Genomic DNA, 26773 nt, shown 5'->3' with positions numbered 1-26773 from the left:
AAAATTACGGCTGTCTTCATCTTTTGTCTTGAATATGCTTGAGTTACAAATTGATTCAAAAACGTCCTCTTAACTTGAAAAATGCATTTACTTACGTTTATTAATATTTGTGGGGAAATTATAAAACGCTTGCTTTCATTCAAACATGTACGTAAAAATGAGTTTAAGATAATTTGAGTTATGCGATTCGTGATTCTTTTTTATTTTACACAGAATTACAAGTTAGCGGATTCCTTTACACAAATATACAGAACCTGTATGCAACATGGTCCCTGCTTTTGCAGGAACGAAATATCTCTTATTGTACACATAGAATAAATTCGTATTTTCTTGACCAGTATTAAACAGAATACAATTTAATGTAACACTAAGGTAAGATTAAGAGATCTTTTCAATGAACTTGGACTGAGTCAATCTAGCTTATTTTACAAAAGTTCGCGGTTGTCTTGTCTAATACAATTGAATCTTTATACACAATGTAATTCGCGTGTCATAAAGTTGAGGATCCATGCATAGAACTTTTTCGATGCAATACATTATACAATCATACACATTTATACTATTGATTATTTTTACAGCGATGTGAATGAAATTTATACAGAATACATTCTGCTTCATAATCTAAGTATATACATGAACCGTTTTCCTCTGGCAGTTTCTGAATTTCTTTTTTGTTTTGCCACACTCATTACTTCAAAATCGGGGGATCAATGTTTTACCATGAAGCTACGATTTATACTATCGTAGAAAATCTAATGTGAAACATTGCATAGTATGAAGTTAAAATTATCATAAAAGTTGCATAGTATGAAGATTGGTAGAATAGAAGATTGTGTAAAAAAGTATAGGAAACGTTTTTGATATTGTTTCGAATAGAAAAAACGTAGTCAAAATCACCACAGTGGGAAGATACGATAAACGCAGTTGAAGACTTCCTAAACACTTTTGGCATTCCTTTGGATACCGATCGATGATTTCGGCTTATCGATTTCTTGTTGTGCTTCCCCTCTTACAGTGAACGTTACGTAATATTTTTTCGAACGATCCAGTCTTTCAGCTGGAAGAGCTATTATTTGCTTCTCTTCTCCATGTGTTACTTCCACCTGCAACAAAGATAGAATTTTTGTACAGTTTCGTAACGTAATTTTTAAAGAAACACGCGCATTACTTATATTATTTTTGTTCAAATAAGTAAGCACATAAGGATTTCATTTGACACGAACTAACTTGATTTGAATCAAGTATTTAATTATTTAGTATTTAATTATCGCATTAATGCAACTCTTACATAATTATTTTCTGTTTAAGTGATTAGATTTTACCCTCATTTGCCCCTTTCCACGGCTCTCTATCTTCGGAAGAAGATCCGCTTGTTCTTGGCCGCCTCCACCTACTGCAATTATAATCTACAATCACAATAGGGAAACTGATTCCTTTTGAAAGTCATTTGGATTGGATTCTCGTATTCAGCATACCATTTCGGAATTATTAATCATAAAAATAGTAACATTCCTTTGAACTTTTCGTGATTGTGTATGTGTGTCTCATGGATATTCTTTCAAAGAAACGTTGCGAAACTTTTGTGTATAAAAATTTCTTATGAAAGAATTTTCTATTATTTCCCAATTTATTAATTAATTAGAACGTTAATGGAGGAAGGTTGAGAAATATCATCGAAATTTTATCATATCAAACATTGATAATTAAAAGAAATTAAAGAATACAATTAACATTGTATAAATTTTCTTATTCGACTATTTCACGTATAAACGTCTGAAATGGAATCCTGAAACTTATTAACTATGGCAATGCACGGAAATAACGTACGATATGTGTACGCAGGGAAAGAAGTGTAAGCACTAGTGGCGTGATGACAACGGTGAGTTTTTTGGATGCATTGCTTCGCTTCCATACAGAAGTCTGGAGTTGCTGGCCTTTTTTGAATCTTCCTGAGCTGATCGTACAGGAAGGCCTCGAAGTGCCTAGTAAGAAATATTAATTACATTTTCATTTACAATACTATAAAAATATACGCTAAGCAATTAAGGAATCATTATGAATGGTTTTATAGCAACAATAAAGTAAACAGCAGCAAACGAGTCCTATATATAGACTTGATAGATTGTCATGTTATTCATTACTTTACTTTACTTTACTTTACTATACTTTACTATATTTAAAAAAAAATTGATTTTAAGACAGTCGTTACAAAAAATACACAGATAGAAGTAATGAGTATAAAAATCAAAGCGACACAAAAAACGATCTTCTAATTGTTTTAAACAGCGTATTTTTTTATATTTAGAAAACAATAACCTGAACGTTAAGGGTTGATCGTATTTTGCCACACCAAGGGTGGGTCCAGACATCCCAGCTTTATGGAAAGCATCCACCTGAAACAAAGGATATAATTCAGTGTGATTTTAGGTCCTGATTAAGTATTTTGAATTAAATATAATCTTAAATTCCAATTAAACAGATCAATGCGTAGATTATGTTGCATTTTATAGGGAGAAATAGGCAAGGTTATTACTTGTCTCTTAACCAAAACTTGTTCATTCGCTTTGCCATGACGTATCTGTAGTCTCTTCAGTTCCATCAGTTGGAAGAATATCTTTCTTTCCAAGTGATATCGTCGTAAACTGATTTGTACATCTCTTATTATGGTGTCTTTGTTAAGGGATTGTTGCTTGTCGGTGTTTGGACAACATTTCATGATCCTTCTTCTCGGTATCCGTGATACTCTAGGACTGGGTTCTATGCCACTATCCCTGCCGCCGCTGTCACGGCGTTGTTTCCCTTGCAGTCGACTGACTCTACTTTCCTGAGGACTTTGAACTCGTGTCAAACGAGTTCGAGTACCGGATTGTACCTTTGTGAAATGAAGAGAAAAAATAATTAGTTACGAGAAGACAATCTTTTGGTTACAATATTATTTACACAATATGTATTACAATACTATTGTTGATATGATGTTTCAATATCACGAATTAATGTGAATCCAATATTACGAATTAATGTGAATCTATTTCATACTAAAATATGACATTAAATAATGAAATATTCTCGATGGTAGATTTGAAAAAGATGGTCAAAGCAATCTTGTGCATTTACGTGCCTTTTCATTTTCACAAATTTCTATCATTGATCGATACGAATAAATACAAATGGTACTCGCACGTTGTTATTAACATTATAAACATTTCATTTTCAAATTCACGCACAAGAAGTTTATTTTATCTTTTAAACAGATTATACATACATCTATTTCGTAATTACCAACATTAAAAATTATATTTCATATTTTTATATTGGGTGCATAGTAAATGTCACATTGAATTGCATCATGTTGATTTAAAGGATAAAATAAACTTACAAAAATTGAAATACTGTAAATAATGAAATTTTCCCCATTAAATATGTCACAAAGTATATTGTAGGGGAAAATGTAAGATCAACCGTTTTAACGCCAGTCTCACAAATAATGAGGAAAGACTAAATACTATTTCCATTCTACTTTCTCTACCAGTTTTAACTTTATATTATTTTCAGAATTAGCCTACTTGGGGTAACGAGTCGGTCGCCGAAGTCCTGCAAACATCATGTCCAGCTCGAGACATTTCTTCCTCGCTCGTGCTTGGCAATACCCTGATGACACCCATTTCATTATCATCCTCGGCTTCCGTCTCGTGTTCTCCGTCCTCCCCGATAGCGTCTCTGATCTCCTTGTCAATCTCCTCGTCCTCTTCGTCCCATTCTGGACTCTCAATCACCGCCACTATAGCGCTCCTATCTGGAGAACGTTCTTCTGAACTTTCGAACAAACATTTTCTTACCGACGATCGTCCAGTTTGTCTACTCTTTCCCGTTGACGGTCTCGAGCGTCTGGTTTGCGCCGATTTCGGAGAACTCGAGGAACTTTCGTCAATATATCGAAAGGTCTCTACTAAAAGCACGGGAAATGGTATAAAGACACTCATGGAGTGGTTTCAGTACTCACCTGTCCCCAGTGCGTCTTCCATAGGATGTTTCTTCACTTTTTTAGCTTCGTCTTCATCCTTATGATCTTCTAAATCGGACTTTGCAGGAGACGAGTCTTGAGCAACTTCCTCCTCGTCGTAAATCTTTCGTTTCGTGGCAGTTGGTGTATCTGTGCTTAACGATTTGTCTTCCATTAACGCAGAGTCTTTAGAGGATGAGAAATCAACAGATTTTCTACGAACAGCTTGCTCCTTTTCATCCGGTGACTCCTTGCTCGAGCTTTTTGTTAAGGCGGTCGATGTGGCCTCTTTCGTTTGTACGCCGTCAGCAGCAATTTCATCCTCCTTCTGCACTTCTGACGTCTTCTCTGCAACTACTTTGCTCGTTTTTTCCGTGGACAATTTCATGGAAACGTTTTTCATGGAAGATTCGCGCTTCTTACCAAATTCTTTCCTCTTTTGAGTCCCGACGCTCTTTTTGGGACTTTCATCCGACTTCGAAGACGAGGATTTTGATCTTTTCTCATCGAAAGACGCCTTTCTCTTTACGGTCGCAGATTTAACTTTTGATTTACTTTTCGTTTCTTCCGACGTCGACTTTTTCTCTTCTCCTTCTGACGGTGAAACGCCTTCTACGGATGTCCTTGGTGTAGTGTCCTCTTTCTCTAAACGTATTTGACTTTCCGGACTTCCAGATTTGGTCGCTTCCTCCGAATCTTCGTGGTCCTTCACAGACACGCCCGTTTTCTCACTACCCGTCTCTTTGTCGAGATTCTCGTCAGGTTTTGTTCCAGATGACGCTTCGTCTGATTTGGAAACGAGATCGTCTTCCTGTCGGCTCTGTTGTCGTTGATATTCTCCAGAATCCAACGTGGCACTTTCCGACTCAATCGGCTCGCGTGCGTCTAACCTGCCTGGAAAGAGGACTCTACAGAAAATTGGCAGAAATCTTTTTTTAGTAAAATCTACAGGAAATTAACAAAAATGTTTCTTAAACATTAAGTTAAAGTTTCAATATATTATGCATAAAAATAAATTCAGTAACAATAATATTGACATACTTACAGTCCAGCTATTATTCCGTTTAAAGTCTTACCTTTCTCGCTTTCATCTTTCCTCTTATCTTTCTTCTTTGCCTTATCACTAAATGAGGTCTCGGTTTGATCATCCTGATCTTTTCTCATGTGGTCCATAGCTTTCGTGTCTTCTTTCTCTCGGTCTGATTTTACATCTTCTTTCTCTTGGTCCCGTTTGGAATCTTCCTTCTCTCGACTCTGCTTCGAGCCTTCTTCTTGTTGAATTTTCTCTTGTGCAACCTGCTGTCTCATTTCTTCCACATCTTTCTTCAAACTGGCAGCTTTCTGCACAAGATCGGTACGTGATGCGTCACTCTGCTCTAAAATATCGTCCGCTTTGCCTGAACTAACGTCTCCCGCTATTTCTTGTATCTCGATCACTTCCGTTCTTAATCTGTCGTCGAAGGTGACTTCCTTCGAAGCTTCTGCTACGGATTTTGGCGTATCTGGACCTTGATCTTTATGGACCATCGCTGTCACAATCACGCGTTCCACCGTTTCTTGACTGGTGCTGTCGGTCACGTCTCTGCGATATCGACTTTCAACGATGTTCCCTTCGTTTTGTCTTTCTTCGTCTATCGATGTTCTAGGTGTTTGTTCGCTGTGAAGCGTAGATTCTGTTGGTCCTTGTTCTTTGTCCAGCGAATGCATTCGATCGGTTGTACTCTCGCCATTGTCCGATGTTTTCGATCTGCTGGATTTCAATTTTCTTCTGGTGCTTCTGTGAGTCTTTGTGAATTTCGTTTCTCTTGAACTTTCCCTGGGTGTCTTTGATCTTCTTCCAGACACCACCTTCTCGCATTTCCTCTCCAAAGATTTTCGTACCACCACCACTTCCAGGCTGTCGTCGCTCACGCTTTCATCGTCATCGTCTCTCTTTGAACCCTCCGTTCCATTAGCTTTGCTCTCGTCTTTTCTCGAATCGAATTTTTGCTTCGACGTGTCTTTAGCGCGTTCGTAGCTGTCTGACTCTGAGGATGATCCGCTTGAGTCGTGTCTGGATTTCGATGATCGTTTTTTACTTCTTTCCCTTCTCAACTTTCGATCGGTATCATCTTCCTCGTACCTACAATATTTTGTCATGATTATTTATTTAAAAGTGTACTTTGGAACGAATAACGGATTCGTTACTATTCGTATTTAATCTTATGAATAAATTGAAAGCTTATCTCTGCAGAATTATTTGATGTTTTATTATTATTTTAAGTTTCCTATTATGATAGTAATCAAATAAAGGAATTGTATTCGTGCGATTTGATAATTTGTGAATGTTTCAATTTATGTTTTCAACATTATGTTTCGATTTCTCAATTCCCATACTTCCAAACTTGCAAATTCTTAAACCTGCAAACTATCGAACATTTAGGTTTTTAAATGTCAATCTCTTATACTTTCAAATTAACTAATATTCACGTTTACAAATCTCCAAATTTTCAGCATTTAAAAACTGTCGAGTTCTTTTTTTTTTTTTTTTACGGCGAAAATAAAAAAACATAATGCTTAATAAACGTAAATGAATAGAGGAAGAATATAATTGTGAAAGATATGGCGTTCCGGGAGAGACGTCAGGCTTTTGGGATTTCAGTGTTGCCAATATCAAAACATAGCATTGCTCGTTTCATTTGTTTTATGATGTTTGTCTTCCTACGTTAACGAAGTTTATTAGTTTTACAGATTGTAAGTGAATCGTGGTACCGATGTGGTGGTGCTTTTAACGGGATATTTTGTAGCTTTTGATCACCGATGCTGCACTGCCACGTGCATCTACTTTTTCCTCTATGTCTCCCTATAAGATCGTGTTATATTTCAAAGCAAGTCTACTGCACTTTGTATTTGGATTTTCCTTCGCAAGTTGTTCGTCGAGTTCACTTGCACTGTCATAGGACTTAAAAATTTGTAGTTTTTCGAAATGTAGTACGTTAAAATGAATTTCTTTGCAGGAATAGGTTATTTTCGGCGTAGCACGGGGAAATACGAAAGTATGGTGTCTCCCCCGGGCACTTGAGATAGGTACTGCACTTTTAGTCGGCATTCACACGGCGCCCACAACGACACTGCATCAGTGGATGCTAAATGGGCTTAAATGATGCTTTCAATGTTTGAATTACAAAGAGCATGCCTCATGTACGATATTATGTGTAACGACAATGGAAGAAAGAAGAGAAGACAACTAAATTGCAACTCGAGCAAATTACAATGAGAGACAATTGCACTGAAAAACAGAAATAATAATTTCATTGTACTTTATAATTCTATAGAATAAAAATACATTCTATATAAAAATTTCGACTATATTAATGCATAAATTTATAAAGACTTGTTTTTTGGCATTTACAGTGTTTTCTACAAGCACTTTCCAACTAGCATCAAAGAATCTTGCAGTGAAGAATATAACGAGTGAATGTAACAAGTGTAAATTTTGAATAGCACATATTATGCATTGGAAAAATATAAATATGCGTATGTATGTATTAGGTTATCCAAAAAGTTTCTTTCATTTTATAAAGAAACAATAGACGCACAACATTTTTCGTTTTATATTATTTTATTGAATCATTGTTCTATTGGAACAAAATGGATCATACGTAATTCAATAAAAGAATATAAAACAAGAAATCTTGTGCATCTATTATGTCCTTATAAAATGAAAGAAACTTTTGAGGCAACCTAACCCCAATCTACTGTACTTCAGTTTCCGCAACTACGCGGTCTGTCGGTACCGACGACGTGTTATTCGAGGAAACACCGTATGTAATTTAAAAATATCTTACCGTGCTGATTCACTACGAGCTCTCCTTTGATGATCTTTTTTCGAGGATGACTTCGATAATCTAACTTCTTCCTCGCTGAAGCTTCGGCTATCCTGGCGCGCCAACTTTCTTAAATTTCCTCTTCGTCGCGTTCTCTTCTTAATCCATTGCTCCTCGTAGTATAATTCCGGAAGTTTGCAACTACGATCTTGTCTACGGGGACTGCTTTCCGTATCGGTGCTGCTATCCAGATGCCTCATTCGCAATTTCGTTGAGAATACTGAAATCGATTCGATAAAAATGAAAAATCCAAAAAATCCGAATTAAACTATTATGGAAATTGCTTCGAAGGGAAATTGGTAAAAGTTCCAGCATTTACAAACGAAAATTTTGTTCTAATACGAAATCGATTATTTGGTAAAATGAACGTACTTGTATTGGTTCTCAAATATGCAAGTAAGTCGGATATTGTCATCACAATTTCTTGGGAAACATTGAACAATTTATTCACAGTTCTACGACAAGTCTCGGAACATTTAGTTACGATTCTCTGATAAATCTTATAAAATTTAATCATGATCCCCTTTGACAAGTCTCGAACAATATATTTTCAATTATTACAACCGCCACTATCACCACAATTACTAATCGCAATTAGTATTATCACAACAATAATTTCCACTCTTTCACTACTATCGAATAACTTTTCAATGATTCACACGTGAGCCTTCTAGGACTCTCAGACGACTGGAAGAATTGTAAGATAACTTTCTTGATTCTCAGTCATACTACACTACCACAGTCTTGTAGCTTTCACCACTGACAACACACATTTTTGCCATGTATAACCAAACCTCTTGTCAGAAATCAAATCAATATTTTAACATAAGCGATATTTTTATATAAACATTCAATCTCTTTACACATCGTCCTATTCGTATCTCACCGGCGCATCACTTCCTTTGCCAAATCACAGCCGCATTTAGCACATATCACACGTAGCAATCAACTAAAGATTTGGATATATCGTACGTCTTATGAAAACGACATTAGAATGAAATGCAAAATTTTGCTACAGAGTTGTTACTTTTTTATGTCGTTTCTACATTACGGTAGAGACAGTTGTTGTACATGTATATGTATATATTATAAGTAATGTAAAATGAAAAGAAAATACTATCGCATGCAATGACAGACGAAACCCTTTGAGATAAGGAGATCCACGTGGGCGTCACTCGATAACATCATCGATAGGATGCGAATATATCGGATGGCTCACTTAAGCTAAACGATACGTTAGAAATAGAGATATTCATTAAGATATAAAAGTTTCAACAGCGTATGTGTTACATCGCCTAAAACATCTGCATTCCAGCCCTCGCGACCGGACAGCCAACGGCCTGCGTAACGTCATTCCGAACCTCAATAAACCTAAGGACCCAATATAGCCTTTCACTTTCACGGTATTGTATTAACATGCGTCTTCAGTCAATCACTTGGTCCTGAAGAATTTTGTTACGCCACGAGGCTTACCACGGGCTGTATTTTCTAACCGTCGCTCGCGGCCCTATAGTGTCACAGGCAGATCGTCTTAACTGACCGCCGGATCATATACAATGTATCGACGAGCGCATAGTTGTCGCCAAGCAGCGAGCTCTCGAAACGTCGAATTTTGTCCGTTACGTTTTCCACACAAGAACGGACATACGTGATCATAGGCGCGAACGGTGGCGTGACCCGAGCATAGTGGGGGTCGTCTTCGAAATGAGACAAAGGAATCATCGAAAGACAAGCAGTTCCTTCTGATGAGTCGAACGTTATACATCGTATAAATTTATATCTATTTAATCGTGTAGACTAAGTGTTGGAAATATATACTTTAACTCTGTGAACCACAGTGTTATACTGACTGAATCACCCCTCTTATCCTAACCGAAATCAGGGGATCGAACTATTCGTGGTGTCGATTATTGCAATCGTAACGGGAATTTACGACTCCCGTTGACGCGTATTCTCGCAACCGCGTCTCCCCGCGATAGCTCGAAACTACAGTATGGGAAGGTCCCTAACCTCGCAAAAGGATACGATAAAATAATTGTATGTAATACGTACTAATAAACTTGCCACAAATGTGCATAAAACTTGTACCATAAACAGGAAGTGATACATTAGATTTAATTACGGTTTAGTACGACAAATATGCAAATTATGACTATCTCATACCGGTATCTTAATGGAGATTGTCATTCGCGTGCTATTGGTCCTCATTGTTACAACGAATTATAAAATGTCCTTAGGAATAATGTTATGAAGAAAAAGTGGCGGTTTATAAGAAAAATTTTAACGTCAAATGTTTAACCAAAAAGTCTGATATTGCGTCTCTGAAGCTCATAACATAGAACATACAATTTTTTCTACGCATAATACACGTTATAAAACTTTTCTTATACTTAATACACTTTAAAGACATTTTTGTAAATAAATATGTATATACCTGACCTGACCTTTATTCGGCACAGTTTTCTGCATCCTCAATTTCTGTGCCGTAGTACCACCGTGCATTTGGATCAATTTCGCGCAATCCCTGTGTCCCCTGTAAAGCGCCGCGTCCAGAGCTGTCATCAGATTGCCTTTGCTAGTTCGGAGAACAGCATTTATCCTCGCGCCATTGTCCAGAAGAACCTTGCACACATCCAAATGTCCATGAAGGGCAGCCACGTGCAAAGGTGTCTTGCCATCTTGCGTGGCAACGTCCAAAGTGCTTGGCCGTTTTTTCGCCAACCATTTGATTAATTCGATCCTACCGGAAGCGACAGCTTCATGGGCGACACCGGTTCCTCGTACACTTCTCGCGTAAAGAGAACCACCGTGCTGGGCAAGAATCTTCAAGGTTTCCAGTTGGCCTTTCGCTGCCGCACAAAGCGCTGGTCTAAAATATTTCAGATTTTTTTTTAACTTTGAACTTTCTTTGTATTTTCGTCTAAGCTGAATATTTTTCGTACTCTCGTTTGATTTAGCTTTTCTCTTATATTTCCTGGAAGCCAGATATTACATATTTTAGCTCACTTCCATTTATATATTCATTTTAACTTTTTAACTGCTTGAGTCACATTTCTTAGCTTTCATATCTAAAGGCAACGTCTATGTATGTAAGTACATTGTATCAGAAACGTGTATCATTATCGATAATAACAGTCTGTCTATATGTAGTATCTATAGACTGTCTGGTATTGTCTATTATTATGTATGTACGTATGTGTATATGCAAGATAACAGTGTCAATGAACCCTATGACCTATGAATTTTAATTCTATTATTACTGACAGGACAAAATTAATGTTGACATAGATGCAGTATAGTCGGTAGAAGAAATACCGTAAGGTCGTAAAACTGGTCAGGAGTAAATTATTGGTAAAGTATAGGTAGGCCGTAAAGAAAATAATTATAAATTGAGACATTTTGAGAGACATAGGGACCTAGCTCAAGACGCTGTATATATGACGTGAATCACCAAATGGTATAGTTGAAAAATTGACCTGTTTTTTAACGTTACAGGAAAGTAAAAATTATCTAAATTACAATATAAATATAAATTTTCTTATTATTTTATTTAAATATATAGAAATATAAAATTTCGTTGAAATCTAAATTTAATCAGAAGATTTACTGAAAACTTATTGAGTTATGAATGCACTCAGTTTAATAAACCCTGTCTTGAGGAAGACGTTCTAATTTATGACCTCACTGTTTTGATACCACTGATTAAACGCGTATTCGACTACTACCAAAGACTCTCGAAATAAAAATCTAAACTTCTATCACTTTTGTCGCATATCAAGATGTTGAAATCTTAATGAAATTTATGAAGCTTTTACCATAGAAAGCTAGAACGAGTATTCTCTGAGAATTATGCACATCCAATCTACTTAATAGATTAGTGAAAAATAAATTTCCTGTTTTAATTGACAGTCTCGTTAATATCAATACAATTTTTTTTTTTATTTTAAAATTGTATCATAAAATTGAAGTCTGTGCTTCAATGAACATTCGTTCCAGCTTTCTACAGTACTTACGTTCTACCCTTTCGATCCTGCCGATTCGGATCGGCTCCTAACTTTAGAATTAAGGCTGTGGCATCAGCGTGACCAAGAGTGGCAGCATAATGTAGGGCTGAACATCCATTATCGTCTACGTGATCGGGATGAGCACCGCAGAGATTCACTAAGGCCTCGACGCACCTAGCGTGACCTCTGGAAGCAGCGCAATGAAGTGCCGTCAGGCCATCCTTGTCTGCAGCTCCTGCGGCAGCTGAGCCACCGGCTCTATATTTTAATTATTGCTTTTAGAATCATTCGTCTTCTTTCTTCGTTGAACATATATCGAAAAACTACTTCCTAGCCGATTTTGATGATTTGTATACTGACTTGGGAAAAGATGGAAGGCATCTCAATTCGATGGATATATTTTCTTCTTTCCCTTTTTGGGTTCGCCGATGTATTCGAAATCTCTTGAACAATCGGGATGATTCCTTTTGCCTCGTAAGGTATATCCTCCCGCTGATCTCGGTAATAAGCTTTCTCGGATTTATTTATTGCAAACTATTTTCCTTCCTAAGAATCTAATTTTTGTTCTCCTATTTTAATAATTTTTATCAACTTTTTCCTGTACACAGAACCGTCGGCCAGGCTTAGTTTTCGAGATGTTCGTAAATCCTGTCGGTACCATTACAGTGAATTCTACTTTTAATTGTACATTCATGGCAGCGTATGCGCGTCAGTATTGCTTCACGGCGCGGTGGCTAGATAAAATGACGTCTAACCTTAATTGAATGGTTGTCTGGGAAAAGGATGTATGTTACATTTCATAAAATTTACAGGGGAACGTAAAAACAATTCATTGTTCACTGTAGTAATGAAAGAAGCAGCTGGTGTGACATACAGCATTCTTCCACTTTGAAAAAGTATTAAGTTAATAATGAGAAAGTAATTTATTAATCGCAAACACAACATTGGTTATAAAAGTCATTGTTTTTGACACTGGCAAGTAAATTTTTGAGAAGTCATAAAAATAATTCTTTTTTTTTAAACTTGGTAATACGCCTTTCTTCCACTTCTTAATTTCTTAGGTTAGATTAGGTGTAATTTTATCTGACCGCCACTGTGGAACGGCCGGTAAACAATACTAACGCATACCTTGCTACGAACGCACAATTATAGGCAGAATTCTCTATAGTGGTACCGACAGTTTTTTAGTAAATATCTCAAAAATCAAGACCGACTGTCATCTATATGTATAGGAAAAAGATATTCAACTTACCGAGGTTTACAACACATTTCGAAATCATCGAAATTGGAGAGGAAATAGTTTCTCTGCAGTTCTACCATATAATATGTAAGTAGTTTCAGAATTTCGATACATATTCGTCGTTCATACATAGTTGGATCGTTTCTAGATCTCACAATTAATTAATTATATATTACGGTACTTTCGGGATCTCGGTACGTTCACATGCAGTTGCAGTTGCATAGTTTTGAGATCTCGATATGTTCGCACGCAGTCGAATAGTTTCGAGATACTGACAAGTTTTATACTTTAGAGAGCCGGCTCGATCTCGCCCGAGTTTTGCCGACCAGTTCCGAAGCACGAAAGTCTCATGAATTTGAGAATCAGTTAAAGTATTTCATACAGTTTACGATACAAATATTTAACGTTGCACAAATTCAATTCTAATTCCAGTGACGTCACTTACGAATGTGTTACTAGTTTTAAAAAGAATTATTTTCTCAAATTATCATTATGTATTGTTAAAATTTAAAGCGTCATTCTTTACGCGATAAGCTAGCTTAAAATAGGATTATTTTCGACGTTAACGTTCAATGATAGTGAAAGACCGCGTATTCAAATGAAATCAAACAGAGTCAAACTTTACCTCGCTAGAGCCAACACAGCTTCCACGCTACCGGCACTTGCCGCCCATAGAATCGGCTGTCTTCCATCTTCGTCTTTCGCGTTCACATCGGCACCGAATTCCAGCAGAGTCTGGAGAACTTTTAATCCAACTTTCTTAGGTACAGCAAGTTCCGCAGTCGCGGCTGCACCACAACACTGAGCGGCATAGTGAAGAGGAGATCCTCCGCGAAGATCGGGTGTGGATGGCCGAGCACCCGCCGCTAACACTAAGCGAACACATTCTGCTTCCCCGCACACTGAGCAAATGAATATACACTTATAATGTATACATACACCTTATAATATATACAGTTTTAATGTTTCAAGGAATTCGTTGCTTACACTTTTTGTATTGCTTATCGAAGTAACCATTAAATTATCTTTTTTATTACTTTCAGTTTCCAATTACTTACAGTGAATTAAATATCAATTAAAATGCCTTATATTTCGTAATATTCTAATCGTAGATAAAATATTCTCTAAAGCTGCTTATTAAAATGTACATAATGTACTCTGTAATGACATCAATAAGAAATAAGTAAATAATATTTTCATGATTATTATTAAACAACATATTGTAGCAACTTAAATGGATTTAAATTTTAAATTTGATATATATATATATATCAACTTCGTAGGCCTTTTGCTTTGCAAATGTAGTAATAAATTACATAAGAGCTTGGATTAAACATTTTGAACGTTAGGTCTCTGTTTATATACTAAGAAATTAATGTGGTTAGTTACTTTAAATATAAACATAAATCAATTTACTACGCACATTAAACTAGCAATGAATGTTTTCGTTACGATAATAACATCAAACGATTTGGTAAATATTATGTTGCAAGAATTAAAAACATAATTATTATGTATACGCATGTAATTTTTATTTTTTGTTTTCTTTAAATAAATTACCATCCAGTTTCATCTTTTGCCAATGAAAAATGCAAATCAGTAATATTAGCAGTTATTATGCAATGCATGTCAACTTTATAAAACATATACAAAATGGTGTTTCATCTGAATTAACATGATTCATAAAGTTTCCAACAGTAACTAATTTTTATGCGAAGTATCTTCTCGAAGCTGTGACCTTTCTAAGAAAAAAATATCAACAACTAGTGTATATGTAAGTCAAACAAATCGCGTAGTATAGACTCAGCATTGGTAAGATAGACTTCCTTCGACCATAGTTCTGCTTGTCTTCAATAATAGACTCGCAAGATAGCATCGTGTCCCGCGTGTCCGTATTCGGAACACTTGGCGAGTAACGTTACAAACGATAAAGCAGCGACATCGACAAGTAGGTCGGAATATTACTTGGTGAGAAGTTGCCTTTGTTGCGTCCGCGTTTGCAACTCGAGGCGTTCGTGAATTACACAGATGCGACTCGTCGATAGAGAAAACTTTCTTTTTCATACCATAAATCCAACAGACGAACGTAAAACATGGGCAATTGTGGTGTACGGCTATAAATCTTTGGTCATTTGAATACACCAAGGACGACTATGGTCAATCTCTCGGTTTATCTCGGCGTGGGTCTCGCTCGCGTGTTCCTTAGAGAACCGGAATGACGTCACCAGAACTGACCCACTAACCTTACCTGACCAATACTGAACCCTTATTTTATCGGAGATTAGTAGAAAAGATACGCCCTGTAATTCACAGTTTCCGCAACTTCTAAGGAATCGTTACTGAGCTCGTGTGGCCATTTGCGATTCGACCTTTCATCCGGCAAAATTAAAGCTGGCTCTTTATAAGCCAATTTATGCCCACTTTCCACCGCGGATTTAAACGACGCTTTGGCTAATCTTGATCGCCAGCGTATTCTCTGACCGTAAAATTACCATTCACGCAAGATGCAGTTATTGTAAATTGAATATTACATGCAGGGTGTAACGTCGTCAGCGTTTGGATGAGCAAGAAAAGATTTCATACAGAGTGCGATTGGAAGTATAGAAATGTACAGGTAAGGATTTCTTTTACGCGTGTAAAAATAAATGAAAATTATAGGTTAAAATTTATCCATTCGAAGGTTGATTTCCCAAGAATAGGTTAGTCTCGACTTTGAAAATTCATTGCGTACATATCATCGCCTTGCTGGAAGCGAGTGACTCTATTAGGAAAGGATATTATGCGGAAGAATTTCTTTCGGAATACAATTTTTCAAATGTTATAGAAAATAACTAGTAGCTTGATTATTTAACGATGGACAAATATTTTTTATAAATTCTAGTATTAGTCTTTGGATTTCTAAGATCTTTCTAAAATATCTATTATATAAATATATGTAAGTTTGTATTGTTTATATTGTTAACGAAAAGGTTAGAATAATCTTTGAATTATGATATTCTTGTTATATAATGTAATTTTGTATAACATAAAAGAATGTTACTTCCATCTTCCTTTTGAATTAAAATAAAACACTTGCTTGGAAGAGATGGAACAAATTTTCTTCCTTTATAAATTATCCTCGATAGACTCTAATTACGATTAATATACGCTGACTACATTACTAGAAAGAATCTTTTTAGAAAATATTTGTATGAAATATTAAATACATCAGCGATAGTCCAGGTGATAGGCGGAACACCATGTATAAAATATTGTTGTCTACAAAGAAAGTGCCATGTACAAAGTGTCTAGTTTATCTAGAACCGTTCAAATATTTGGAAAAACATGAAAGATAGACAGATCTCAGACAAAGATTGCAATGCAGCGAATGATGCGAAAGACACAAATTTGTAGCGTTTTAGAAACCTCCAAATGTGAGCTATAAAGGTATGTACTAATGAAAAGACGTGTCTGTTTAAAAATCGTAACGTGTCCTCCGTAGGAGGTTCCAAAGTCGCCGTATAGTCCAATACACAAGAGTACAGTATATCGTGTAATTTGTCCCCGAAACATTTTTTTCTACCATTCATGTTTTCCGAAATAGTTGAGCGATTCCTGATAAACCGGGCATACTGTATGTACAGATTAAGCGTGAAATAAGGAGAATATAGCGGGAAAGATAGAGTGGCTGATAAGGTTAGGTCGATTGATTCGAAGTATGTACACATCTAAGTGATTTCCAAGAACATACAAACTTTTCGGTAAAATACGTAATTCGAATGTATGGTGTATGTACGTATATTAAATGCATCAAGAGTGCCACGCAATCAAACAATTATGAGCCAATTGCAAATAAGGCTATTTAGAGAGTCCTTGGCCAGAGTTATGCATTACTAATCGTTAGAACGAAATTACAACGGAACAGATCGAAATATACGAAACGCGAATACATGGAAAGGTAGAAGCAATAAATAATAAAAGAAATGCATAAATTGATAAGTAAATGTATATATATATGTGTGTGTGTGTGTGTACATATCGTGCAGTAATAGTTATACTCGTATGACGCTAGTGTAATCGCTGGACTGCGGATTTTTATGCGCTTAAGTACGTGAAATGTGAAACGTAAAAATCCATAGAATGCAGATAACGTAAAAAATGTCACAATGACCATTATACTATTCAGTAAGAAAAATAATTGTCTATCTACGTTACGTTCTTTTAATCGTATACAGGAAAACACGAATCCGCGTAAGTATCCTCAGTCTAGTGGTCATCGATCGTCATAGCGTTAAGGATTAATGATCATGAAAATACCAGTCGCCCAATGAAGAACACTGTGCCCCTCCAGGTCCTTGGCATTCACGTCGGCGCCGTTTGCCAATAAAACAGCCACTAATTGCGTATCACCTGCGATGACAGCCAAATGAAGCGGCGTGTGTCCTTCTGCATCTGGTGCATTTACCAGTTCCGGTGCCGCCGCCGCGACGGCACCTGCGGTTCCAGCGTCCATGCAATAGTGAAGTGCGTTCCTCAGGGTACGATCTCTGTAGCCAATCGTTTCCTCTTGCTCTCTCAACAGCCTTAAAACCCTGGCTCTGTCGCCCTGTTGGCAAGCGTGCATCAAAGGCGTGGCGCCGATTTGAAGCACTCTGGAAAAGTTGAACGACGTCCTTTACACGTCGAAAGGAAATCTCGCGGAAATAATGTACGAGGGTCGTAGGAGAAAGAAAATATTCACGGAACTTGTTGGAGAAATTTCAAGCAGAACGATCCTTCCTATTTGCCGACGTTTCGCAACCGCGACTTCCTCAAACGTTTTCTAACGATGCTTCAGCTTACGCGTAAGAATCGAGACCCTGCTGCTAAACAGCGCAGCGGTTGAATAAATGCATGCATCGATCGCAGGGGAAAGTGTACCTGTAAGGCCTTTTTTTCTGATGATCCTGATACCGTACGGCGCTGGGCACATCACGCGACCACTGAGTTCCAGGCGTTTTCTGCCTCTGACGATGATTCCTGTATGGTGTCAGCGGGGGCAAGGACACGTCGGCCACACTTTTCTGCTGCTTCGGTTTTGGCTTCTCCTGGACCTTCAACGGGATCGGTGGAGTCTTAGTGTCCATGCCCGTCTCTGCCACCGGTTCACAATTGGTCTGACCTCGCGTGGAAACATCTTCCGCCCTCTCGGCCGATCGAATTCATCGCGCCGAAGAGAATGTCCGGTTCCTCTACCCGTGAACTGGGTCAGCCCTTCGAATAAGATTCCATGTAAACTTTGTGCGCGCCAGCGAATACGAATTTTTAACAAATTCCACGCAATCTTTTTGCGTTATAGTTTCTTTGGTATTTAAGTGAATACGCATATATATGAAACGAAAATTTAAGTTGCTTTCTTGTTGCGTGTAGATGGTAGATTATGTTAGGGTTATTAAAAAAAAAAAAAGGTTATTGCAAAGATTTGGAAAATTGTTTACGAGTGAGGGAAACCTTCTGTTTCATAACTCTGATTTATTTGGTTGAAGACAGACGATTAAATTCTATTACAGTGAATTACAAGCTTTATCTCTCAGGATTTCGATATTCTGCCGTGTCTTAAAAATCGTACGACGGGTTTGTCAAAATTTTCCTTCTCTGTGTCTTTAATTTATATTATTATATTATAATTTATAATTAAGCAATCAAATTGGACGTCTTGATTGAAGGAACAAGTAAACAAATGGATAATTAAAAGCAACAAATGTAATTGGAAACCTCATTGTTTTTAGGTATAAAACAATTGCTCTTAAATAATCGCATGATCATAAATAAGTAATAAAAGTTAACACTATAAAATTAACAATAAAGAACAACAACGTCATTAATATTTAACACTCCTTTATGTCAAGTAAGTATCCATTATTCGGTTATTATATGCGTGTAATTAATGTACATTAAGGTATAGTAGCGAGCAACGAATAAGAACTGATCGTGAATGAATGCAAAATGAGGGCATTTCCTCGGCTATCTGATGTCTCTGCCACAATTTTTACAACCTAATTCTAGCACTGTCCATTGCTAAATATTGTCTGGCTGAAAACGCTTTAATGAGTGCGCGCCAGAAGTAAACACAGGCACTGCGTGACTGACAGCAAACACCTTACAGTTTACAGCAATCGCAAGAAAAATCGCTACTCACGGACATGCCCGCAACGTTGCAGCAAATCCAGCAAATTTGACAACACGGCGACGCGACTAGGTGAAGATTTCTATGCAGATTTTTTTAATATCCGTAAGTAAGTTTCGTCGATATCGATCGTACGGAAAGTTTCCGGGCGAATTCCGTTTTTCAAAGTAAAAATAGCGAATAGTTTGGATAATGATTAAATTGATTGACACCGAGACCTCGTTCTCATACGAAACAGCCGACACGATCGCAGATCCCATCAGAAGTTTATCACTAAACTCGACCCGAATTTAAAGCTCGGTTACTGACCACGTGGTGGATTGACCAGGTCACTCGCTGCCATAGAAACCTAACGCCACAACACCTATCACTCGTCGAGAGCTATTATGCCGGGTTTCATGGCAAGGTCGACATATCTCCAATTTTCGTTTCTTTCTCCCCTACATCGTTTCCCCCGCCGTGCGATTAAAACGTGCGATAGAACTCGCAAGACATTGAGCGACCGATAAAGCGTCTCGCGCTTGCTTCGTCGAACAACGAATTCAAATAATTGGAGAAGCGAACAAAAATTCGAGTAACTTGATCCTCCTATGTTTCACGGATATTTCAATGCCGCGTAAAGTGGCATAAAAAATGGAGGAGAAAAAGGAAACGAAGGGAAGCTTGTTCATTTCACTCGCTCCTTTCTTATCGCGAAGCAATTACTTTCCACGCGAGGCTATTATTACAGGCGATATTGAAATTTGAAATTTTAATCGTTTTGCTTAAGCGTTCAACGACGTAAGCGATGCTCGCTTTCTTACGTATTGCGCGAGCCAACAAACTCTGTACATTCATTTTAACTCGCTTTAGGCTGCGACGAGACGAAGAAGGCTGGCGTAGTCTGAGGATTCGGCGTATAATTTGAAAGACGTATGCGGCCGTGGAAAATAGAGCGATATGAATCGATTGATCTTCAAGGGAAAAGAAGTTTGATAAGAAAACTAAAGACGAGCAGCTGTGCACGCTACTCTGGCACAGTAGCACCGAACGAAATTGACTCTATCGGACGTGTTGACGAGTGCCCTTGAGGTTCGCCGTGAAACAGGGCAGTCTAATTTGAGTGGACTATGGAAAGTACAAAATCCGATCGAATCTATACTACAACCGTGATTACGATCACAGCGAACCACAAATTACAGCCACACGAACTTTAATGACATTCTACTCAGAAAGAAAGTTTACTCTATGCAGAGCAAGATTAACAGATCGTACGAATCTCTCGTGTCGTCGAAAAGCGAGACTTTAACGAAGCACAGAGGATAGATAGGCGTTTCAAATTTCTGCTTTGATCGCTGTTGTCAATGAAACCCATTTCTACCAAATTGGATCACTTTGACAGATTCGTCCCGTCACGCTCGAAATGCAGAAAATCGTTTCCTAACCTACACATGCAGCATCGAAAATGCAATTTGCTCTGCACCTCGAACAGTGTTACCATCGTTCTTAAACAGCAGCGTCTACGTTCCTAACCTGTTTCCCGTCACGTGTCACGCTATCGTGGAGGTGGAACCAGACTTCCAGTCAGTTTATAATGTGTGTAACGGCATGGGAGAATCGATAGCGGTTTTCAAGTAACGATCTATTTTTCCCTGAAAATCCTACAGAGGAGTGTGATTCGTCCTGGCGAGATTCGTTTTTATCAGCGACGAATCGATCCGGTTATTCGACCATCACTTCGCACGGATACTTCTGTTGCTCGATGCATTAAAAGAAATGATGTATTTGGTTGTCCGAAAAGTTTCTCTCGTTTCATAAGATGATAATAGATGAACGATAATTTCTGTTTTATATTATTTTATTGAATTGGCTGTGATTCATTTCGTTCTATTTCTATTATTATCTTCGTGTATAATTCAATAAACCAATATAAAACAAAAAGATTGTGCGTCTATTATTTCCTTATAAAACGAAACGGGAGAAACAGGTTAGGTTTTGGAAAACCTAATACGTTCAACAGCATGCCAATCGTAAGAACTTGAAATATTTTATTTCATTTAATAATATTTAAATACTTGAATAATTATCAATTACGTCTTTATAATAATAATTATCAAACGTCAAAGTATTGCCTTCTTGTGTCTTTAGACTCTAGACGATCGGCGAATCGCGATAAAAATCGATTTCAAACTAAGAAGAAAGTACTATCAAACACATAAGAGCGAAGAAAATATTTCCATTTAAATTCATTGAATAGTCGTTTGTAGAAGAAAGCTCTTCGTATATTTTTCAAATTAACATGGTCACGTCAGCCTATAGAATATTAATACCTCTTTAACCTAACCTTTAATTACATCGTAACGATGGGATTTTTGAGAAAATTAACCTTGTAAATAAATAACACATTTTATTTTCTATTCTTTACATATCTTCGCACGATAAAAGATCTGCTGCTGATTGTACCGTGTTTATTGCCTCTCGCCTTTCGGCTTCGAGGGTCTTTCCGTTTCATACATAATTCCCTACAAATTCTATTCTTATGTTTACTTTCATCCTACTCGTTATTTATCACCATATAAACTATGCCTAATTATTTTAACAATTATCCTGCTGATTGGTCATTCGTATCCAATCGAGAATTGTACGTGTCCCAAACGAAATCGCAAAGATTCAAGATCATAGAAAAGGATGTGTCAGTATCTGCAAATTTGCAAACGCGTGACTTGTGAAATTCCGCTAGTAGTGTCAATTGGATCGCGAGAGAATTCAGAAAATTCGTGGTGGAGAGAAGTCGATTCGTCACGCGTATCGACGAAAGGAAAGCAACTGGGTCTAACAAGTAATACAACACCTTGCAAGAAAGAAAGTAAAAGCGGCAAGTAACACGACATCTCCACAACGTTATGAATATAGTGAGCGCCAGCAAGAAAAGTGCATTCTAAATTCCAAGAGCGTTTCTGCTGGAGAACTGAATCAGCATGCTGTGTAACGAAGTGGCGAACGTTTAGTGATATCTATACACACGTACGACGAACCCACGTGCACGTGTTGCCGTAACGCGGCGATGACTGAAAATCGTTATTTCGTTGATTCACCGTGCCGCACGTCGATCGTTATTGTTCCGTTAATAATTCGCGGAGGCCTTCGTTCCTTCGTGATGGCGCGTCGTTAATATTTAATGATAACATCTCCGGTTTCACGTGAGTTTACGTGCGCTGCGCAGTAACGTCGTGAGAACGTTTGATTAATCGCGTTTATTGGTGACCAAACTGATCGTTGGCGATCGTCGATCAGCAACAGAACACGGAAACGATCACAGTCGTACGAACAATCATGAGAATCGATCTGAAGTAAGCGGCAAGCGCATGATCGAGGTAAGAGAAATTTTTAACTCGAACTCATAGTTTCTAGTTTCTATGTTGCTCTCGCCTCGACAAACAGAAAAATAATTTTACTGAAAAGACTTTTGCTCAAACTCGAGATGTTGTTTATTAACGTTAGAAAAATACGATCGGAAAGAAAGAACGAAGCGCGGTTCAGACTTATCCTTCGATTCGTTGCGTGCTTATTTGAGAAAATTAATGAAAGTGAATGTGAGTTGGTAGTATTAGCGTGTTTGAAGTAAATCGAGTAGCTCCTCTTCAGATAAGCTCCCTATCGTAAGCGTACTTCATTGATAAATATGTTATCCGAATCTCGTCTGTGAATAACACGTCGAATGGTTTGTCGTGGAAAATGTGCGAGAAATTTTTTTTAACGCGTGACAAACAGGACGCTAGTTTGAAGGAAAATATAATTGACGAAGCTGACAGATTGCATATTATAATTGTTAATGCGGGAAAATTAAAAATTACGTCGCATAATTTAAACGTGGCGGCATATCAAGATTGTAACGATAGGGATTAATAAATATTTTCATATTAACTTTTTAACATAGGCTTATATAAATCTTCATTTTATATAAATATTATATACATAGTTTTACAGTGTTATGTTATGAAAAATGTAGATGTGAAATGTATGACTGCGTAAGTATGTAGATATGTGGCCATCTATAACTGCTTGCTGTGCGATACACATGTACATTGTCTGTCGGTGTAACAACAGTCGTCTCGTTGATCACAAATTCCATTAATTTTATTTCTTCTATAAAGTTTTCGTCTATAAAGTTTTAACATGTAATTTAAAAAATGATAACGTGCCTGAAAGTATATATAAAAATGTATATTTATCGTACTATTAAAATAACGTGTTTTACTCCGAACGTGTGCCACCGTGTCCGAGGATTACACGTGCGTTTCATTGTCAGTGATAACGTTTGAATTCGATAGAGAGTGCCGAAAGAGTAAATAATATGGGACAATGTTGTTTTGTTTAGAACTTACTTTCTGAAAAATTGCGCTCCCAGCATTTGACTATTTCCCATTGCGAGGTGTAATCTTGAAAAACGTATTTGCCACTGATTGACGCATCGTCCACGAGGTTTATACGTTTCAAGAACTCTGAAGCGCACCACACGAGGGTGGGACGCGCACTGACATCCCTTTGATACCGCGGCTAGTTAATGTAAAGGTTGCCTAGTTACCACCGTCTCAGTAACGTATCAACAGAGGCAGAAATATTTATATGTCTCTGTGACTGGAATTGGATCTTTGCACTTATTACTTAGGTCTACTATATTTACCTTATTTTCCTCAATTAATTTACGTTCTCAATTTTCTATATTCAATGACAGTAGAAACATAAATTAACAACGTATATACGATACTAATTAATTCTACGTTGTCATTCATTGATATTCATCATCGTAATTAATCTTCCATAGAAAAGGATTAAGTGGAGTAATGAGAAAAATATGTGTGAATGAAACGGTATATGTGTAAATACGTCTCTTTTATACTTTATATTTTATTTTGATATAAATATCTTCCTATTATATATCATCGTAATTCGTTATTTTTATTATATTTTAGTGTATAAAGAAACTTTTAATAATAAATGTCCTATTAATAAGTGATTTGTATCTTTTACTAAAAAAATAACAGCGAGATTTTAAACTTCAATTAACAAATGTTGAATTAATAATTGGATAATATGTTTATTAATGTTAGGCAATAAATAATTTTGTAAGCAAATAAAATATATGTATATAATATTAGTGTAAATTTTGCTATTGGAAGATGCTTAATACAACAGGGGGTATAGCTCAGTGGTAGAGCATTCGACTGCAGATCGAGAGGTCCCCGGTTCAAACCCGGGTGCCCCCTGATCTGATTATTTTTGCTCCATTTCAAACTCAACTTTTTAAAATTCATATTTATTGATATAATATATTATAATATAGATATTATATCTGTATTTTACAATGTATAAGAGGATAATTTAACATTTTAACCTGTAATACTATAATATGTATGGACTACAAAGGCATATTATCATCCTATGTAATATAATAAGACCTGCATGTATTGTTAATTACTTACGAGAATATTGTAATACATATTTTAAATCGTATATTTACGTACTTATTTCATATATGTACATCTCTTTAAAAATATATAAAATAATTTTCTACATTCCCTCTTGTGATATTAGACTTAATCAGCAAATGATTGGACATTTGAAAATGAGCAGTTTGTACAAGAAATTTTATTGGAAGAATTATTCAATAAATATTTAAGTTGCAGAAGTCACTAGTAATCAATAATTATGTTAACTAGAGTAATTTAAGGACATCTGTTACAATATGACAGAATTACAATATACTGAGATTGGGAGTGGGAATAATTGTAACTTCTCAACGTAGCGCAACGTATGACGTACTATGGCGACGTGTAGCATGCATTGTTTTCAAGTTTCTTTGTGAAAATAATCGGGTCTGATCCCGCAAGTAATATAATTTTGATTAGTATTTGGTGCTTTTAAGAAACAGTTCAAGGAATTCAATTCGAAAATCATGAATTATAATCATTCAAGTCCGCGGCGAGGTAAGTTTGTTGATCTGTGAATATATGTCATTTTATCTATTGAATCCATTACTATTCGTGGCTTAGATTTGATAGTGTAATGAGTTTATTTTAATAAAAATAATGTATTTATTTATTAATATATTTTACATTTATTAAAGAATATGGGTACAATATAATATAATATTACGAAACGTTATATAGAGGTTATGATTTCTAAGCCTCTCTTATTTAATAAAGTTTTAATCTTTATATTGAGATAGTTATATTTTATTATAATAGTATTTTGTGTAATGTTATTTAAATGAGAAATTTTTAATAGGGAAGCCAAAAAGATTACTTGATCCGTCTGCTGGTATTTCTGCCTCAGCATCGATGCCTCAGAGCCCATACATGTATAATCAGCAGGTAAAGATTAATAGGTGTACTTATTATAAGTTATTGTAGAATATGAGAACTTTATTTTTGTTTGGTCTAACAGATTCCTATGGATAATGGTGTAGTACCAGAATATGGTTACAATATGCCAGAACAACAGCCCCCACCATATGGATTTAATATGACACCGATGCAACATTACGTACCTCCTGAAAATCGTGGTGATGAATATGCAACCTCACAATTTGCGACGCAATTATTGACACAGCCAGTAGTTACAAACATGGCTGTACAATATGGAAATGTTTTGGTTGGATCTGGAAAACAGCAATTTGAAAAATATGTGCCAGTTTCAGCGTTAAAATATTATTTTGCTGTTGACACAAATTATGTTGCTTCGAAGCTAGCTTTGTTATTTTTTCCATTTACTCATAAAGTAAGTATTCTTGAATCTAGTAATTAGAGCTTAATTATCTTCAAATAAACGAAAGTAAACTGTTAATATTTTCAACAGGACTGGTCTGTGAAGTACGAACAAGATGCTCCATTACAACCACGTTATGAAACAAATGCACCAGACATGTATATTCCAACAATGGCGTTTTTAACATACATAGTTTCAGCTGTATTAGTTTCAGGAACTCAGGAACGTTTCACCCCAGAACAGTTAAGTATTTTGGCTAGTACTGCTCTTGCTTGGGGAGTCATAGAACTAGTTGTGCATATTGTAAGCCTCTATGTGATGAATCTTGAGACAAGTCTTTCAACATTAGATTTGTTAGCTTACTGCGGTTATAAATATGTCGGTATGAATACAGCTCTTTTGGTCTCCTTATTATTTCGAAAATTTGGTTATTACATAGTTTTATTGTACTTCAGTGCGTCTTTAGGGTTTTTCCTTATACGTTCACTAAAGCTAAGAGTCATTCCACAAAACAGCCCATACACAGCTTCTGGAAATAAGAGGAGACTCTATTTTATACTATTTGTAGCAGGTATTCAACCTGTGCTAATGTGGTGGTTATCTTATCATTTGGTTTAATCAGTAATAATATGGAAAGAAATTGAAATACGTTTAAATAAAAACGAAATGTGTATATTTATTTGATTATTCACATCATATGTGCATTTTTATAATAAAAATTTCTTCCAAAAATTACTTATTATTTATTAAATGAACCTGCTATTTATTATA

At 36.4% G+C, this 26773-nt stretch overlaps 2 protein-coding genes and 1 non-coding gene across 11 annotated transcripts; 2 read left to right on the top strand and 1 right to left on the bottom strand.

Moving 5' to 3' along the window:
• Positions 1-172: 172 nt before the first annotated feature.
• LOC126926020 (ankycorbin) lies at positions 173-23756 on the bottom strand. Of its 8 annotated transcripts, none has more exons than XM_050742102.1 (16): positions 23620-23756; positions 18010-18342; positions 17407-17741; positions 13736-14012; positions 11880-12128; positions 10311-10735; positions 7828-8086; positions 5077-6122; positions 4424-4894; positions 4001-4354; positions 3564-3946; positions 2534-2872; positions 2317-2393; positions 1828-1982; positions 1323-1393; positions 173-1103 (listed from the first exon to the last, which is right to left on the bottom strand). In XM_050742102.1, exons 2-16 carry the CDS (start codon positions 18213-18215, stop codon positions 936-938), a joined length of 4815 nt encoding a protein of 1604 aa, XP_050598059.1. In that variant the 5' UTR covers positions 18216-18342; positions 23620-23756; the 3' UTR covers positions 173-935. The 8 variants fall into 8 exon arrangements, with proteins under 8 accessions (XP_050598059.1, XP_050598061.1, XP_050598062.1 ...); XM_050742104.1 differs by having other exon boundaries at positions 4001-4348; XM_050742105.1 differs by having other exon boundaries at positions 1323-1406; positions 4001-4894.
• Positions 22308-26737, top strand: LOC126926040 (protein YIF1B). Of its 2 annotated transcripts, none has more exons than XM_050742160.1 (4): positions 22308-22608; positions 25523-25608; positions 25682-26014; positions 26093-26737. In XM_050742160.1, exons 2-4 carry the CDS (start codon positions 25576-25578, stop codon positions 26618-26620), a joined length of 894 nt encoding a protein of 297 aa, XP_050598117.1. In that variant the 5' UTR covers positions 22308-22608; positions 25523-25575; the 3' UTR covers positions 26621-26737. The 2 variants fall into 2 exon arrangements, with proteins under 2 accessions (XP_050598117.1, XP_050598116.1); XM_050742159.1 differs by lacking the exon at positions 22308-22608 and adding an exon at positions 25006-25221.
• Trnac-gca (transfer RNA cysteine (anticodon GCA)) lies at positions 24430-24501 on the top strand. Its single transcript has one exon. It is a non-coding gene; the product is annotated as a tRNA-Cys (tRNA).
• Positions 26738-26773: the final 36 nt, after the last annotated feature.

This window comes from Bombus affinis, chromosome 17, assembly GCF_024516045.1.
Source record: "Bombus affinis isolate iyBomAffi1 chromosome 17, iyBomAffi1.2, whole genome shotgun sequence".
NCBI lineage: Eukaryota > Metazoa > Arthropoda > Insecta > Hymenoptera > Apidae > Bombus > Bombus affinis.
Note: the sequence above shows the minus strand (reverse complement) of the source record. Positions and strands in the feature narration are given on the sequence as shown.